Source organism: Alexandromys fortis, unplaced genomic scaffold (genome assembly GCF_014885135.2).
Source record: "Alexandromys fortis isolate MF-2015 unplaced genomic scaffold, M_Fortis_MF-2015_v1.1 scaffold_28, whole genome shotgun sequence".
Lineage (NCBI taxonomy): Eukaryota > Metazoa > Chordata > Mammalia > Rodentia > Cricetidae > Alexandromys > Alexandromys fortis.
In genome coordinates, this window is record NW_026067901.1 from 3,193,857 (window position 1) to 3,209,883 (window position 16,027).

Sequence of the window (16,027 nt, forward strand, 5' to 3'; positions counted from 1 at the left end):
TTTTTTTTTTTTTTTTTTTTTTTTTTTTTTTGCTTTGGCTGAAAACTGAAAAGCATGCGCTCAGCTTTTTATCAACATCGTTTAAGTGTTTCTTGGCAGGACCTCTTAAAAGAGATGCAAAATTTTGCAGCTAAAGCTGAGTCAGGAAGCCTCTCTTAGACGAGAGTGCTTGCTTGCCTCTAGCAAGCATAGCAGACCCAAGAAACTGCTCCTACCAAGAAAACATGCTTCGTTCTATTCTTTTCCAAGCTTTCTCAGGCTTTCTGTGGATGCAGTTATCCATGTGGGTGCCATTCTGTAACATAAGGGCTGGCTTGTTGGGGTTTCTGTCCTCCCACCAGGTCCCACAGTCATTTAGCTCCAAATAAAATCACACAGAGATCTCCATAACATTATAAATTGATTTGCCCATTAGCTCAGGCTTCTTATTAGCTCTTGTAACTTATATTAACCAATTATCTTTATTTACGTTAGCCACATGTCTTGGTACCTTTTTCAGCTGGGCAGATCACATCCTGCTTCTTTGGTGGTCTGGGCAGGACTGGAAGGAATGGGTTTTCTCCTTCCCAGAATTCTCCTGTTCTCATCACCCTGCCTCTACTTCCTGTCTGATTGACCCACCTATACTTCCTGCATGGCCAATCAGCACTTATTTAAAACATGATTGAAAGAATACAGACAGTTCTCCCATACCACTGTAATATATATACAAAGGACATGTAGGGTCAAAGAGAGGAAAATATATAAGTAAAATAAAAATTAAAAATAAGGTAAAAATCTTTAAAAACCCCTATATATAAAAACTTTATGAGATGAGGAACCTCCAAAAATAGTGTTAATTAATATCCTGTTGGTCATCTACTGCTGGGTAGGAATTCTACTCATGAGAGTAGTTTGTTTCCTATCTATTTCACCTTCCCAGTGGTATCCATGTTTTTTTTCTCTGATCTCCTGAGAAAACTGGGAGCTAGGTGGTAGGGGAGAAGGAAAAGCAGAAAGCGAGGGGGAGGAGAGAAGCAGAGGGAAGAGGAGAACATGAGGGAACAGGATGGTTGATATGGGGGAAGGACAAAGAGGGAGAGTAAGGAAAGAGATAACTTCATTGTGGGCACCATTATGAGGCCAGCAAGAAACCCAGCATCAGGAAAATTCCCGGGAATCCACAAAGATGATCCCAGCTAAGACCCTACGCAACAGTGGAGAGGGTGCCTGAACTGACCTTTCCCTGTAATCATTTTCATGATGATCTTAATTGTCATCATAGAACCTTCATCTAGCAACTGATGGAAGGAGATACAGAGATCCACAACTAAGCACTGGGATGAGCTTCTGGAGACCAGCTGTAGAGAGGGAAAAACAATAATATGAGCAAAGGGGTCAAAACCATGATGGGGATACCCACAGAAAGAGCTGACCTGAACTAGTGGGAGCTCACCGTTCCCAGACTGATAGCGGGGGAACCAGCATAGAACTAAACTAGGCCTTCTGAATGTGGATAACAGTTTTGTGACTGGGGCAGTTTGTGGGACCACTGCCAGTGGGACCAGGATTTATCCCTAGTACTTTTACTGGCATTTTGGAGCCCATTATTTTTGGAGGAATACCTTGCTCAATCTAGACATAGGAGAGAAGGCTTTGGACCCACCTCAATGTGAAAAAAAAAAAAGAGAAGTTTGTTTCCCTAGGGAGTTCCCTTAGAAAAAAGGGTATTTTCATATGCAAATGGTTATCCATTGGAGACAGATTCCTGATTAGGGATGTGGCATGTGTCCACTTCTCCTTTCAGCTCTAGGACCCCATCAGATGCAGACCTATGCATGCCCTGTGCATGCAGCTCAGCCTCTGTGAGGTCATAGGTGTATAGATCATGTTGATTTAGAGACCTTTGTTTCCTTGGTGTCTTCCATCCCCTCTGGTTCTTATACCCTTTCTGCCTCCTCATCTTCAGGGTTCCCTGTGCTTTGACAGGAGGGATTTGATGGAGACACTCCCTTTAGGACTGAGTGTTCTGAGTTCTCGCACTCTGCATATCGTCTGGCTATGAGTCTCTGTTCCCATCTGCTACAGGAGAAATTTCTCTGATGATGGTTGAGCAAGACACTGATCTGCTTCCTTGGCCATCACTTACTTCCTTCCTTCCTTCCTTCCTTCCTTCCTTCCTTCCTTCCTTCCTTCCTCCCTTCCTCCCTCCCTCCCTCCCTCCCTCCCTCCCTCCCTCTTCTCTGTCTCTCTGTCTCTCTCTTCCTTATTTGTATATATTTATTGTTGGTGTACTGGGTTTCATGAAGACATTTTCATATAAATATATAATATGTTTTAAACATTTAAAACCATCGGAGTCCAAAGGTCCTTCCCAGAGTCTCCTTCTGTAACCTGAAATCCCTCATTATCCTTTTGTGCCTCATTTCACTCTCTCAACTTAATTTTCATGCTGCTAATTAAGGTTTCTATACCTTACTCTAGACTGAATACACAATTTTAGTCATTCAAATAACTTTGAATAAAAGAATAGGAACAGGTAAAATAGTAAGAAAATGGTCTGCAGATTTCTGAACCATGTTTCCTAACAAAGCTTCGGTGTGTGTCTCTTTTTTTCTAAAGCAATTTGCCAGTTCCAAGGACGGAGCTACTTTGAGGGAGAACGCAACACAGTCTACTCATCCTCTGGAATGTGTGTGCTTTATGAATGCAAGGTAAGCTGGCTCTCAGAGGCCTTCCAGAATGGTCTTGATTCCATAAACACTGGGAATGTTTCTGTGAAACTTTCCACCAATACTCCTTTCAGATCCTGAATCAAAGGGAGGGTCTGAATAGCAGTCTCAGATCAGACAGGAAAGAATTGCTGTTATCCTTTGAAGCACATAAGCTAGTTGTTATAAAACAATTTTTGCAACAAATGAAAATGTTACTTGTCGCATCAGTTTTATGAAAAGGAAAACTTTCTACTTGTTTGCTGACTCATGATTTTGACAGTGATGAGAAATATCACTCAGCGAATTGGGAAATAAAACATAAAGTGACATAGTAAACATTAATTGTTGTGCAGAGATGGCGTTGATAATGATTTTAAATGGCTCCCTGAAGCAAACACTGTACAGCATCTCCATCCTGTGGAAGGCAACTTGAGCTATAGTAAGGCCACAGGACACCACCATAGCTTACAATAGGAGTGTGAAGAGCCATGGGACATAGGGTTGGTTGGCTTTCCAGGTACAAAGTCAAAGAACAGAGTACAGAAAAATGTTGAGCCAGTCAAAACTGGTTTTCATTTGAACCATATTTGACATCCTGTTGGATGTCCCTTGTACATGGATTTGACAATCTAGAGACCACACAAAATATTAAAATTAAAAACAAGTGATTTAGTCTGACTGTGTCAATAAATTACTAGCTATAGAATTATCAAGGGCCAAGGAAAGGGAAATCCTAAAAGTTTTTGCACAGTACGTGGTACCCTAAATAAGGTCTGTTTCATGTACACCCATTTGAGAATGCCTGAGGACTAGGAAGTCAACGAGGTTAAAAGGCAGACCTGAGACAGGAAGGATGGAGGTTTATAGTACACACACACACACGAGACTTCTCTTGTTTAAAATCTGTGTTCCTATGGTGTGGGTCAGATCCTAACGATAAGAGGATCAAGGCATATGAATGTGCCGAGGAATCAAGGGCTCCTGTCTCCATCCTGTCTCCAGGTGGGATCTCTTGCCAGCGTCCTCACCCTTTGCTGCTGCCAGTGGGGTCAATCTCACTGTGGAGCCTACAAGATCTGGGGTTAATCCAGTCATTCCCAAACAAGAAAAGGAGAATTAGAGAAACATGCAGTTTGACACATATTTAGACACCTTCCAGCTGGTCTCTAAATGTGGCCTATCATTCTGAAAGAGAAGCTGTACATTTAAGCCACTGAGAGCATTTGATGTCTCTTCATCAGTGTTTGTGAGTTTAATAACATTGATAATTGTGGGACACATATTCACTAGCTGCTTACTTGATGCTAAATGTGCTGCACAATAATTTCATCTTAAATGAGCTCAGGTAGAGGTTTGGTTGTAGGCAATACTGCAGGTGTTCAGTATACATTAGGTGAGTGATGCCCTTTGTTTCTTAAACAAAAGAAGTCATCTCCTCTGCTCTTAACTCTGTGCTGCCCAACAGGAGCAGGAGACACAAAGACAACGTGTTGGGTTCAGTGTTCAGTAGTTAGTCCGTATATCTAAAACATCATTTCAATATGAAATTTGTTATAAAATAGTTAATGTAAAAAATTTTCCATTCCTTTGTCATACTGTGAGCAACGTCTTAAAAAATTTTTATATTACAGTGTTCAAGACCACATGTAGCTAGTGACTAGATTGGACAGCACAACCCTATCAAATCTAAAATTTTGAGGTTCTTGACTAAATCCCTGTCATTAAGGCCTTCCATCATCTCTTTTTCCTTTGGGCCCTTTTGCTCCTGTGTTTACAACTTTAGGTGACTGACAGAGTTTCTCAGTCCTGGTGATGCTTTCTTGTTTTATTATCAGTTTTGTGAACTTGAAGACACGTGCTGGGAGTTGCAGCTCTAAGAGGTGCATAGAACAGTGCCATGGTTTGAATGTAAAGAGCACCAGATGACATGACCGCAACAGCGAAAGGAGGCCGGTGCTTGAGAGCATCTTATGCTTCTTTCTTCGCAAGGGAGGATGATTTGCATGTTTAAGTCAGGAAAAGCAATTTTTGAAATGTGTATTTCCTCATGAAAGAGGTTATCAGCAATGATATGAAAAACCCAAACTGTTGAACAGAACTTAAGAATGGAAGCCTATAAGCCTTGAGACTTACTTTGTTATTTTTACACTGGTAACATTCAGGGTGTTGTCAGGATCCTTAGGGATGTTCAAAGAACAATTCAGAAGAAGCCAAGTGTTGGTTCTGGGGGTTGCTATTCCAGGTGTTTGAAAAGTGAATTCTGTGTTACTATCTCCTGAGAGGACTTCATTTATTTTTTTTCTAGAACATGATGATGAAGATGATGAGTTTACATTAGTGGTTTTTTTTTTTTCATTTAAGAGTTCCAACTTTTTTTGTGCCAGAAAAATATGCTAAACATTGGCCTATAAGACACACATCTGATCCTCATTTTCCTAGTAGCTTTGAGGAAGAACATTGGCATTTCTTACTGAAATCAGCTGAGTCAGTCAGTGTTTCCTTCCCTTACCTCCCTCCCCTGACACATACATAGGGTCTCATAGTGTAACCCTCACTGGCTTGGATCTTGCTGTGTAGACCAGGCTGATTTGAACCCCACAGAGTTCTACTCAACCCTGCCTCGAAAATGCAGAGATGACAGATGTGTACCATGACACCCATGAAACTCCTCATAACAGAAATTTAAAACAATCTCATACCAAAAATCCAGCTTATTTTACTGGTTTGTCATGATGTGTCTGTTGAAGCCATTGTGTGCTGTTATTCTAATCCAAGCTCTGTCTTTGCTATGATTGTCTTTGTATTTACAAATCTGGTGGTAAACTAACACACATTTCCAGGATCATCTAGGTGTTTGGGTGTTGCAGACATGGCTACAGACTGTGTTGGGTTCTGACTCTCAGGACTGCTGGCTGCTGTGTGGCTCTCCAGATGGAAATGAGTGCCATGCCGGGATGATCCCTTGGTCCAGCTAGAGGTCATCAGGAAAACAAATTCACTAGTGTCTTAGATTCTGATCGTCACTTCCCAGTCAAGTCCTCAGGGAATCGCAGGCATCTCTCTTCTGTTGTCCTACAGGATCAGACCATGAAGCTGGTCGAGAACATCGGCTGCCCAGCTCTGGATTGTCCTGAGTCTCATCAGATCGCCCTGTCTCACAGCTGCTGCAAAGTCTGTAAAGGTACGACGTTAGTTCGTAAAGCGACATCACTCCTGTGTAAGAACGCAGATGGGAGTGGGGCCAGTGACACAAATCGGAGACAGAAAGCACACGCCACATACTTAAACTTCCTGTGGAAGTTAAGAAATAAATATCATCAAAGAAGTGGAGACGGGCATAGTGGTTACCAGAGCCTAGACAGGCGTAGAGAGTCGATGATAGAGAGAGATGGCTGCCAGCCACAGGGGCGCACTTGGATAGGAGGAGTGACTTCTAATACTATGTAGCGCCGTGAGAGATGTGTGGCTGACAATTAATTGGGTATTTCAAAATTGCTAATGGAAAGGGTTTTAAGTATTTCTAACGGAAAGAAATGGAATGTGTCTGAGGTGATAGATATGCCAATTACCCGGCTCAAATCATTGCATACTGCATGCATCTATTGAAATGTCACAAGGCATCCCAAAATATGCGCAATTACTAGATGCCAATTAAAAACAAAAACATATTAAAAGATTTATGTGCAAGAACTATTGTAGGGGACTCGTATAACTGACATGCGTGAGCAAATTTAATAAATCATTTCAAAGATTAATAACATTTACCTAAACTTGCTACACAGTGGGAAGCCCTGAGCCATTTGTTGAATTATAACTGAGATTGTCACAGGCATTTTTGCCAAATGTCTGTACCTGTCTCCAGGTCTGACCTCTAAACCCGAGTCCTGGTTCTGAGTCGGCTCACCGTTGCTGGAGCAAGTTACATGGCTGTGTTGAATTAGCTGTCCTTCTGATAGGTTTGCTCTCCTTTCTCCTCGGTTTGTTTTTGCAACTGACCTAAATGCAGAAGCGCACTGCATCAAATTGCCCAATTGCATAAGGTCTCGCCCCTTGTCATACATTGGCTTCTAGACTACCAAGATGAGAGAATGTGTGGATGATCATCACTTCTTTTGTGTTGTCTCTGGGATGTTAATCCTGGTACCAATAAATACCAGGGTCCTAGAATTTTGTTTCATTGTAAAAAAAAAGCAAAACTATTCACAAATGTGATGAGCTACCTCAGGAGGAAGTGAGTTCCATTAGCTGGAGGTTCTTAAACTTGTTGGTTCAAGCATGAAAATGAAGTAATTAATTACATAGACTCTTTAAGATCCTTGTTACTTATGGGATTATCAGTCCTGCCCCTTGTTAACCTGATGCTATAACTGTGTGTCCAGTTCCTGCAGCAGGCTGTGCACTGCAGGGAAGGCCTGAGTCTTTGTATTCATCGCTGCACCTAAACCCTCGCATGATGTGTGGGGTGTAGCTGACGTGCTCGGTGATGTACCTAGAATGGAGGAAGCATTCCAGTTACAATGTGAGCATGTGTCAAGATAGCATCCTTCATGCTGATGTAAAGTGCAGCTTACAAGGAAAGAGTAAATTTGCCTTTTGGAAAACTGGCACTATTAAAAATAGATGTAAAATTATTTCCACCCCTGTTTTGAGCAGAGTTGTAAATTTTGTTTTAATTTTGATTTCATTTAGTTTTGGTCATACTCCTTCCCATCAGTTAAATGGTGGGATTTAACTTTTCAACAGTTTGATTTATTGCATATGTGTGTATATGTACAACTGTGAATACACATGGAACAGCGCAGAAGTGAGTGGAGATCAGAGGACACTTGAAGGAATTGTGTGTTTTCCTCCCACCATATGTGTTTCAGGAGTTGAATTCATGCGTACAGGCTTAACAGCAATCTCTTTAACGTTCTGAAACATCTTGCCAGCTCTCCCCAAAAAGACTTTAAAATCTCTATTCTGAATGTAGCTCTTTAGAAATTGCATGATGGTTGAAGACCTGGTCTTCTCAGACAAGAACAATCAAGATACCTTTTAGCGACTAAAGAGCACCTCTAATAGGACCTACCCTCAAGCAGACAAACAGTGCAGACCATTGGAACTTTTATCTTCACAATCCCGAGTCAGTGCCTGGGTAGAGCATCTACACTTTAGGAGACACTAGGAAAGTCTCTTAGCTTTTGGACTACATCTAACTACATTAGCATTTGCTAGTGGGCATGTAGTAGACACTGAATTCTATCGGCTTGGCCAGAAAGTATACCCTGTGGGCCCCCCAAACATATGATATAACAACTTCAGCGTGGTTTGACTTGTTTCAGACACAGCTCACTGGCTGGGGTACCTGTGTCTTCTCTGACTAGCATGCCTATGTTCATATTGGAATTGTGATGATACATAGGTAGAAAAAATGGTTTAATATCCTGATGAGATATGTAAAAATCCAAGATCTGAGCTTCAGCCACCTTCATTAGCTAGCGTTGTAGAAATTACTTTGTTGGAGCAGCGCTATGCATTGATTGACATGGCTTTATCCTATACAGAGTAAAATCCATTTTCCTGAAAGCACCTGGGTCAAAGGTCAGGATGAGTGGTTCCTCCAGAGTATACCTAGTTCTCTCACCACCACAGATATGACAAGTCCATGCCTAAGGTCAAACCAATTAATATTCACCACAATTACTGCTATTCTCTCTCTCCTGACACATCACCAGCATGTGAACCGTTCTGGTCACCTCCTGGGTTTGTCTTTTACTTCCCCCTCAGTTATGGACAAATGCATTTTGATGATCCATAGGTAAGTTTGTTCTTAGGAGGATTGTGCAGAGCCCCGTGTGCATTTGCAAACACAGAGATGGAGAGTTACAGAGACCTTGAGGCTAAACTGCGGTGGGAGAAACAGAAAGGATGGCCTGCATTAGATGTGATCTCTTCACCAAGCTAGACCAAATGCCCGGATAAGTTCTGTACCAGAGATGTTAGTGTCTCTGCTGTTAGGGTCATAGTACCAGTCTATAGCTTTTGTCTCCAGCATACAGGCCACAGTGTCTTTGCATAGGAGATCTTATTTGAATCCTTCCCTTTTATAAGATGGGAATTATCCTAATTTTTACAAGTGACAAAATCTAGTGGCTGAGAAAACAGGTTAAGTTCTGCAGCCTGTATTTATGCAGCCTGTCAGGACAGAGATCAGATTTTGTGGAAAGCTGTGTGTGCAGCTCCAAAACACACACACACACACACACACACACACACACACACACGGATATGAAGCAGTGAGGACTAAGACAGACAACGTGCAGACTGAGTATCTGCAGGTTAAAAATGACCTGCTTCAATTGACTCCAAATCCCCTACACATTAGTAGATGACATTTTGACCCCAGGATTTTACTATATAGGTCAGCGGTTCACAACCTGTGGGTCACGTCCCTATTGGCAAACCTCTTTCTCCAAAAATATTTACATTATGACTTAAAATAGTAGCAAAATTATAGTCATGGAATAGCAACAAAAATAATTTTATGGTTGGGGCCACCACAGCATAAGGAGCTGTATTAAAGGGTCCCAACATTAGGAAGACTGGGAGTCACTGATGTAGGCAGTCAAACACTCAGAGTAGTCGGCATTTTTCTGTATTTGAATACCTACTAAATATTTTTTACATAATAGATAAAATTTGACTGACTGTAAATTTTAGTTTTCAAATCATAGGGTTAATAAAGTACCCCAGCAAGTCATAACTAAGCCTTAACTCTTATCTGCAAAGGAAAAATAGAAGCACATTCTGTCCCTCCACTTAGAACATTCCTGAGACGACTCAGCACTTCCTGTGTGCGTGTATGGTGTTTGACACTTCAGTAATGGGTCACACCGTTACTGAGTCAGGAGTGGACACAGAATGGATCATACAAAATGTACCTACCTTAACAGAAGGCTCACTGAGCATCCTAGATAATACAGAGGATTCTTAAAACTGGGAGAAAAGTTAATAACGTGAAACGGTGATAGTTTTTAAATCGGTAGACTCAAGAAAGCAACGATAAAAACACACCAGCAACAACTCCCACAGTCGTAGCCTCTAACACGTATTTAAGACACCGTGGGGGAAATCGGAGATTTAGCACTATGTCAGCACTCAATAGCTTGGTCTCCTGTGCACCTCCAATACTGAGCCATTTTAATGACACCTTTCTCTTAATTTTGGTGAAAAATGAAAGGTTTTCTTTTCTTTTTTTTCTTCTTCCTTTTTTCTTTTTGGCTTTCAGAATTTAGCATGGTGATGTGTTGAGATGTTGGGATGGACAGTAAAGATTTTGACGTGAAATTGTTTCCACCTCAGGAATTGTAAAAAGACAGTGAAATGTATTTTAAGAAATATGATCTTCATTTAGTTACTTCAAAAAGAAAGGACATAACCCTCAGAGAAAGGTTTAAATTTTTAAATTGTATAATTTTTTTTCTCTTGAAAATTTTGCTTCCAAATATTTGATCTTAATCCTGAGCAGTTATATTGTCAAGAGAAGTTAAATTTCCAAGTAATTTAAGGGTATTATTAACTGTATTTCTTTTGTGTTTGTACACTTAATATTCTTTTAGATTCATTTTAAACCATTCACTTATCCATTTGATGTTTTATAGTCTGCTTTAATATTTACTGTATCAGGCACATTGACCTTAAGATTAATTAAGTTGCACCAGTAATGTTTCGTTATATGTTGTACATTCAGTAAAGCCCTGCAGAGGTATTGAAAATAGTGCAGGCAGTGAGTGGTCAGAGTGTGCACCGCTCGGTGACAGTTGACACCAGCTTCATTACAGATAAGAAGGCCCATTTAGATTTTCTCGAATGCAAGTCGTTCCTGGCTATAGAGAGACAATTTCTTCTAAGTCCTTCGTGTCCTTTTATGATTGGGATGAAATCGCAAATCACCAGTCAGTGTGAAGCTCTTTCGATAAAGCGTGCGTTAGGCAATTTCAAAATTTGTTGAATGACATACAATCATGTAATCTTTATTTGAGGTGGATTCCACCACTCAGGCGTTTCATTTCAGCCGTTCAGATATTGTTGAACAAGGGCTCCGACACTAGAAAGAAACCCTTAGAAACGGCACGATTGGTGTCACGGTTTATAAAAGTTCCATTTTTTTCTTATCCAAAAGACTATGGGATTTGTGAAAATCCTGTTTTTCCTGAAAGTTTCTTCTTTTGAGTGATTATAGTTTTCCATGCACATCTTCAGAGAAAATTAGAGTAAAGTGATATGATATTCACTTTGAACACCTTTTCAACAAATTTCAAATGCTAAGCTGTGGTTTTCATCCCTTAAATATTGCTGGGCTCATTTCTTCCTGGCTCCCAGAGTGTTCAAGGCCCTGATAATGTCTGTTGCGCTCTCACTGTGTTACCGTCTTTACTGCAGCATCCATTCTGAACTCAAAGCATCTTTGTTTCAAATACATAGAGAGCTATAATAGGAGGAGTAAGGACTGTGTGACATTTAGAAAATCAAAAAACAAAAACGATTCGAATTCATTTGAAGTAGAAAGTAATTGAGTCATAAAGAACTCTCTTTGCAATCAGGAAATCACAAAGTCTGGGTCTGCAGTCACAGAGGCTGGGGATGCCCGCGCTGGGTCTGTGGTTCCAGTGGCTGGGGATGCCCATACTGGGTCTACACAAAAATGGGCAAGGAGGGGAGATGTCAGGTGCCTTCCCCTCATGGTTGAGCTATTTGTTCCTAACTGATTCAGGAAGAAGGGAAGGCATTTTCTTCAGTTGTGTGACCACAATGGCCTCAATCACACAGATGGTCCTAGTAAAACTAAATGGATCACAAAACAAAACCTAAGGTCATGAGCCTGAGAAAGGGACTGGCGGTGGGCATGGTGGTGACAAAAGAGGGTAGGGACGTAGGCAATGGGAATATTTAACATAAATGTATGAAACTGTCAAATAATAAACCTGGTAAAAGGTCTTTAGAGAACATAGCTTCAAAATTAACAGAAACTACTCTTTCTGCTTTCCTTCTCTTTAAAAATTCTGATTTGTTTGCTTTTTGTCTTTGTTGTTTATTTTCTAAAGAGAGAGAGAAGGAAGGAATGGAGCTAGATGGGGGAGGTACTGTGATCAGAATACATTGTGTGAAAAATTATTTTCAATAGAAAAGAAAAAAATAAACGATGGTGCAGCTTGTCTTGTCATTGTCTCATTTATCGGAACATGTCCTTCTTGCAGGCTATGACTTTTGTTCGGAGAAGCACACCTGCATGGAGAACTCTGTCTGCAGGAACCTGAACGACAGGGCTGTGTGCAGCTGCAGGGACGGCTTCAGGCCTCTTCGGGAGGACAATGCCTATTGTGAAGGTAATCCTTACAAAGATGTGGGGCTTGGCTGTATAAATTTACTGGGATTACTGCATGTAAAATTTATTAATTTCCCAGGTTGTCAAGTTGATGGGCCCATTAAAAGCAGTGAGTTTAATTTGAAGCATATTAATCAGCTAAAAATAATTATCTTTCAAATTAAAGTTTTTCCAGCTATCTGCTAATAAGTTAATATGGCTGTTTCTCGAATTAGAACAATGTCTCCACTGTGAAATTGCCTTCTCTTTTTCATAATTAGATATTCAGGTGGCTCACATATTGACATGATTACTGTGGCTTGCAGTTAGAATTATAGTCAGACTTCCCAGACACTGTTGTGGAACAAAGGCAATTAACAGGAAGATAAAGCATCTACCGCTATTCTTGCTTGCTGCTGTCTGTAACCTCTATGGTCGCCTGCACGCACTCTGGTACTTAGTAAATAGATCCAATAGAGACAATTATTTCTTGTTTATTTGAAAAAAAAATATTGACTAACATCCAAGGTAGTCTGTTATCTCAGAGACACAATGCAAATACAGGGAGTGGGCCATGTAGTTTATTTGGCTCCAGCTGTGCTCTGGTAGACCTCCAAAGTCTCCAGACACTGAAATTAACACTTCCCTGGGGCACACATTTAAATCGCTATCATTAACTATATGACAAAATGAGAACACTGATGGGGGGCACAGGGTAATTGGAGGACTTAGAGGGTTCAAGTCTTCCCCTGCAGCTATCAGGCTCATGCAACCGAAGATAGACAGCATGTGATGTCAGCTACCTGTGTTTATTCCTATGAGAACTGGTTAGCCCTGGGGAAACCACCCTGTACAGGTTCCCTTAGAACTGGGCAGATTTTCTCTGTATGGAAAGTAGTATCCATTTGAAAGCTGCAGTTGGTTGGATGAAGGTTTTCTTTCAGTGCCTCTTATTCAGCCCTAAAGGAACCCTTCCATTTCTGCAGAATGAAGAATTCATGGCTCTTTGCCCCCATTTATAATGCAAATTTATTTAATATTCCTCATTTTAACAGATTGTAGATAAGAAATGGGTTTTACTTAGTGATTTTTATTCTTACTCAACATACAGTTGAATTTTCGTAGCAAACATGTATTTTCATCATAACAGCTAAGAGCCTTATACATAATGAGATCTCCTCTTATTAATGTGCATGTGTAATGCATGGTACAAATGCATATGTCTTCTTGAACCTTGATCATCTGGCCTTTTTCTTTCTTTTTTAAAATTTTATATTATTTTATTGAGCTATACATTTTTCTCAGCTCCCCTCCCTTCCACTTGCTTTCCCTTCCACCCTCTCCTGTGGTCCTCATGTTCCCAATTTACTCAGGAGATCTTGTCTTTTTCTACTTCCCATGCAGATTAGATTCATGTATGTCTCTCTTAGGGTCCTCATTGTTGTCTAGGTTCTCTGGGATTGTGAATTGTAGGCTGGTTTTCTTTGCTTTATGTCTAAAAGCCATCTATGCATGAATACATATGACATTTGTCTTCCTGGTCTGGGTTAACTCATTCAATATGATGTTTTCTAGAACTATCCATTTACCTGCAAATTTCAAGATGCCATAATTTTTTCTGCTGGGTAGTACTCCATTGTGTAAATGTACCACATTTTCCTTACCCATTCTTCAGTTGAGGAACATTTAGGTTGTTTCCAGGTCCTGGCTATGACAAACAATGCTGCTATAAACATGGTTGAGCACATGTCCTTGTGGTACAATTGAGCATCCTTTGGATATATACCCCAAAGTGTTATTGCTGGGTCTTGAGGAAGGTTGTTTCCTAATTTTCTGAGAAATCACCACACTGATATCCAAAGGGGCTGTACCAGCTTGCATTCCCACCAGCAATGCAGAAGTGTTCCCTTTTCCCCACAACCTCTCCAGCATAAGCTGTCATTAGTGTTTTTGATCTTGGCCATTCTTTCAGGTGTAAGATGAAATCTCAGAATTATTTTGTTGCATTTCTCTGATTACTAAAGATGTTGAGTATTTCCTTAAGTGTCTTTCAGCCATTTTAGATTCCTCTGTTGAGAGTTCTCTGTTTAGGTCTGTACTCCATTTTTTAAATTGGATTATTTGTTCTTTGATGACCAATTTCTTTAGTTCTTTATATATTTGGAGATCAGACCTCTTTCTGATGTGGGGTTAGTAAAGATCTTTTTCCATTCTGTAGGCTGTCATTTTGTCTTGTTGGCGACATTATTTGCTTTACAGAAGCTTTTCCGTTTCAGGAGGTTCCATTTATTAATTGTTTTTCTCAGTGTCTTTGCTACTGGGGTTATATTTAGGAAGTAGTTCCCTGTGCCAATGCATTCAAGTGTACTTCCCACTTTCTCTTCTATGAGATTCAGTGTGGCTGGCTTTATGTTGAGGTCTTTGATCCATTTGGACTTGAGTTTGTGCATGGTGATAGATATGAATCTATTTTCATTCTTCTACATGTTGATATCCAGTTATGCCAGCACTACTTGTTAAATATGCTTTCTTTTTTCCATTTGATATTTTTTGCTCCTTTGTCAAAAATCAGGAGTTCGAAGGTGTGTGGATTAATAAATTGGTCTTCGATTCAGTTCCACTGGTCTTCCTGTTTGTTTTTATGCCAATACCAGGCTGTTTTCAGTACTGTAGCTCTGTAGTAGAGTTTGAAGTCAGGAATTGTGATACCTCCAGAAGTTCTTTTATTGTACAGGATTGTTTTGGCTATCCTAGGATTTTGCTTTTCCATATGAAGTTGAGTACCATTCTTTCAAGGTTTGTGAAAAATTTTGCTTGGATTTTGACGGACATCGCATTGAATCTGTAGATTGCTTTTGGTAAGATTGCCATTTTTACTATGTTAATTCTCCCTACCCAAGAGCATGGGAGATCTTTCCACTTTCTGGTGTCTTTTTCAACTTCTTTCTTTAAAGATTTAAGGTTCTTGTCATATAGGTCTTTCACTTGTTTAATTAGAGTTACTCTGAGATATTTTATGCTATTTGTGGCTATTGTGTAGGGCAATGTTTCTCTGAGTTCTTTCTCAGCCCATTTATCATCTATGTAAAGGAGAGCAACTGATTTTTCTTTTTTTAACTGTATTCACTTATATAGCAAACATTCAGTATGTAGCAAGCACTTTTCTATGCACTGGAATTAGAAATAGTGAGAAAAATTAGTAACTTCTCCTGCATAGGAACTTTGCACACTAGTAGAACCGAGTCAGTTGGTAACCATGTAGAAGATAATTGCAGGTGGTAGAAAATCATGGGAAGGGATGAAACAGACTCTGTGCTGAAAATGACAGGGATTCACATAAGTGGAATGCTCAGCCTTGGGGGCTGTCCTTCAGGTCTCTTGACGATAAAGAGCAGACTCGAAAAGACCTGGGACAGTGCTTTCCAATAGATGAAAGAGCGTGTGGAGAAATTCTAAGTAGAAACGAACTTGGGATGCTCTAGAAACAAAGAGGGAGATGCAATGGTAAAAGCAACATAGGAGATTCAGTTGGAGGATTAGCTGGGGTCAGCACTCGTGTGGTGTCCAAGAATTTAGGGCTATGGTTTCAAATGGATATGCTTGTACTTATATGGGGCAGGTGATAAACTGATGGCAATACGGGAGATGAACTGTGCACTTACAGAGAACACAGAAAAAGGTTGCGTAAAGATGAAGGTGGCCTGAGTTGGAAAGGGGACAGCAATGGCGATGGGGGAATACACAGTGTGTTTTCTCACCTTCAAATGTGTATATACATAGTTAGCTGCTTCCACCTGAACAGTATCATGCTGAAAATGTTTTCTACCATTGGCTTCTTGCTCATTCGAAGATAGTATCCCCAAAACCTAAGAAAATGCTGGAAAGGAGTGGTGGAGGTTTTGAAATTTTTATACACCAGGGTGCCTAATCCTTTGATGCTTGTGGCTATTCACACAGTGTTGGTCTAGTTAGGGAAATATTTCTCTGT

At 40.3% G+C, this 16,027-nt stretch overlaps 1 protein-coding gene across 1 annotated transcript in view; it reads left to right on the top strand.

The window, feature by feature from the left end:
- Nell2 (neural EGFL like 2) overlaps positions 1–16,027 on the top strand; it is a 292,336-nt gene that overhangs the window by 132,291 nt on the left and 144,018 nt on the right. The window contains exons 10-12 of the mRNA XM_050130946.1: positions 2,602–2,693; positions 5,772–5,874; positions 11,933–12,061. Of these exons, the coding sequence (XP_049986903.1) occupies positions 2,602–2,693; positions 5,772–5,874; positions 11,933–12,061 (324 nt within the window). The remainder of the gene's footprint in view (positions 1–2,601; positions 2,694–5,771; positions 5,875–11,932; positions 12,062–16,027) is intronic.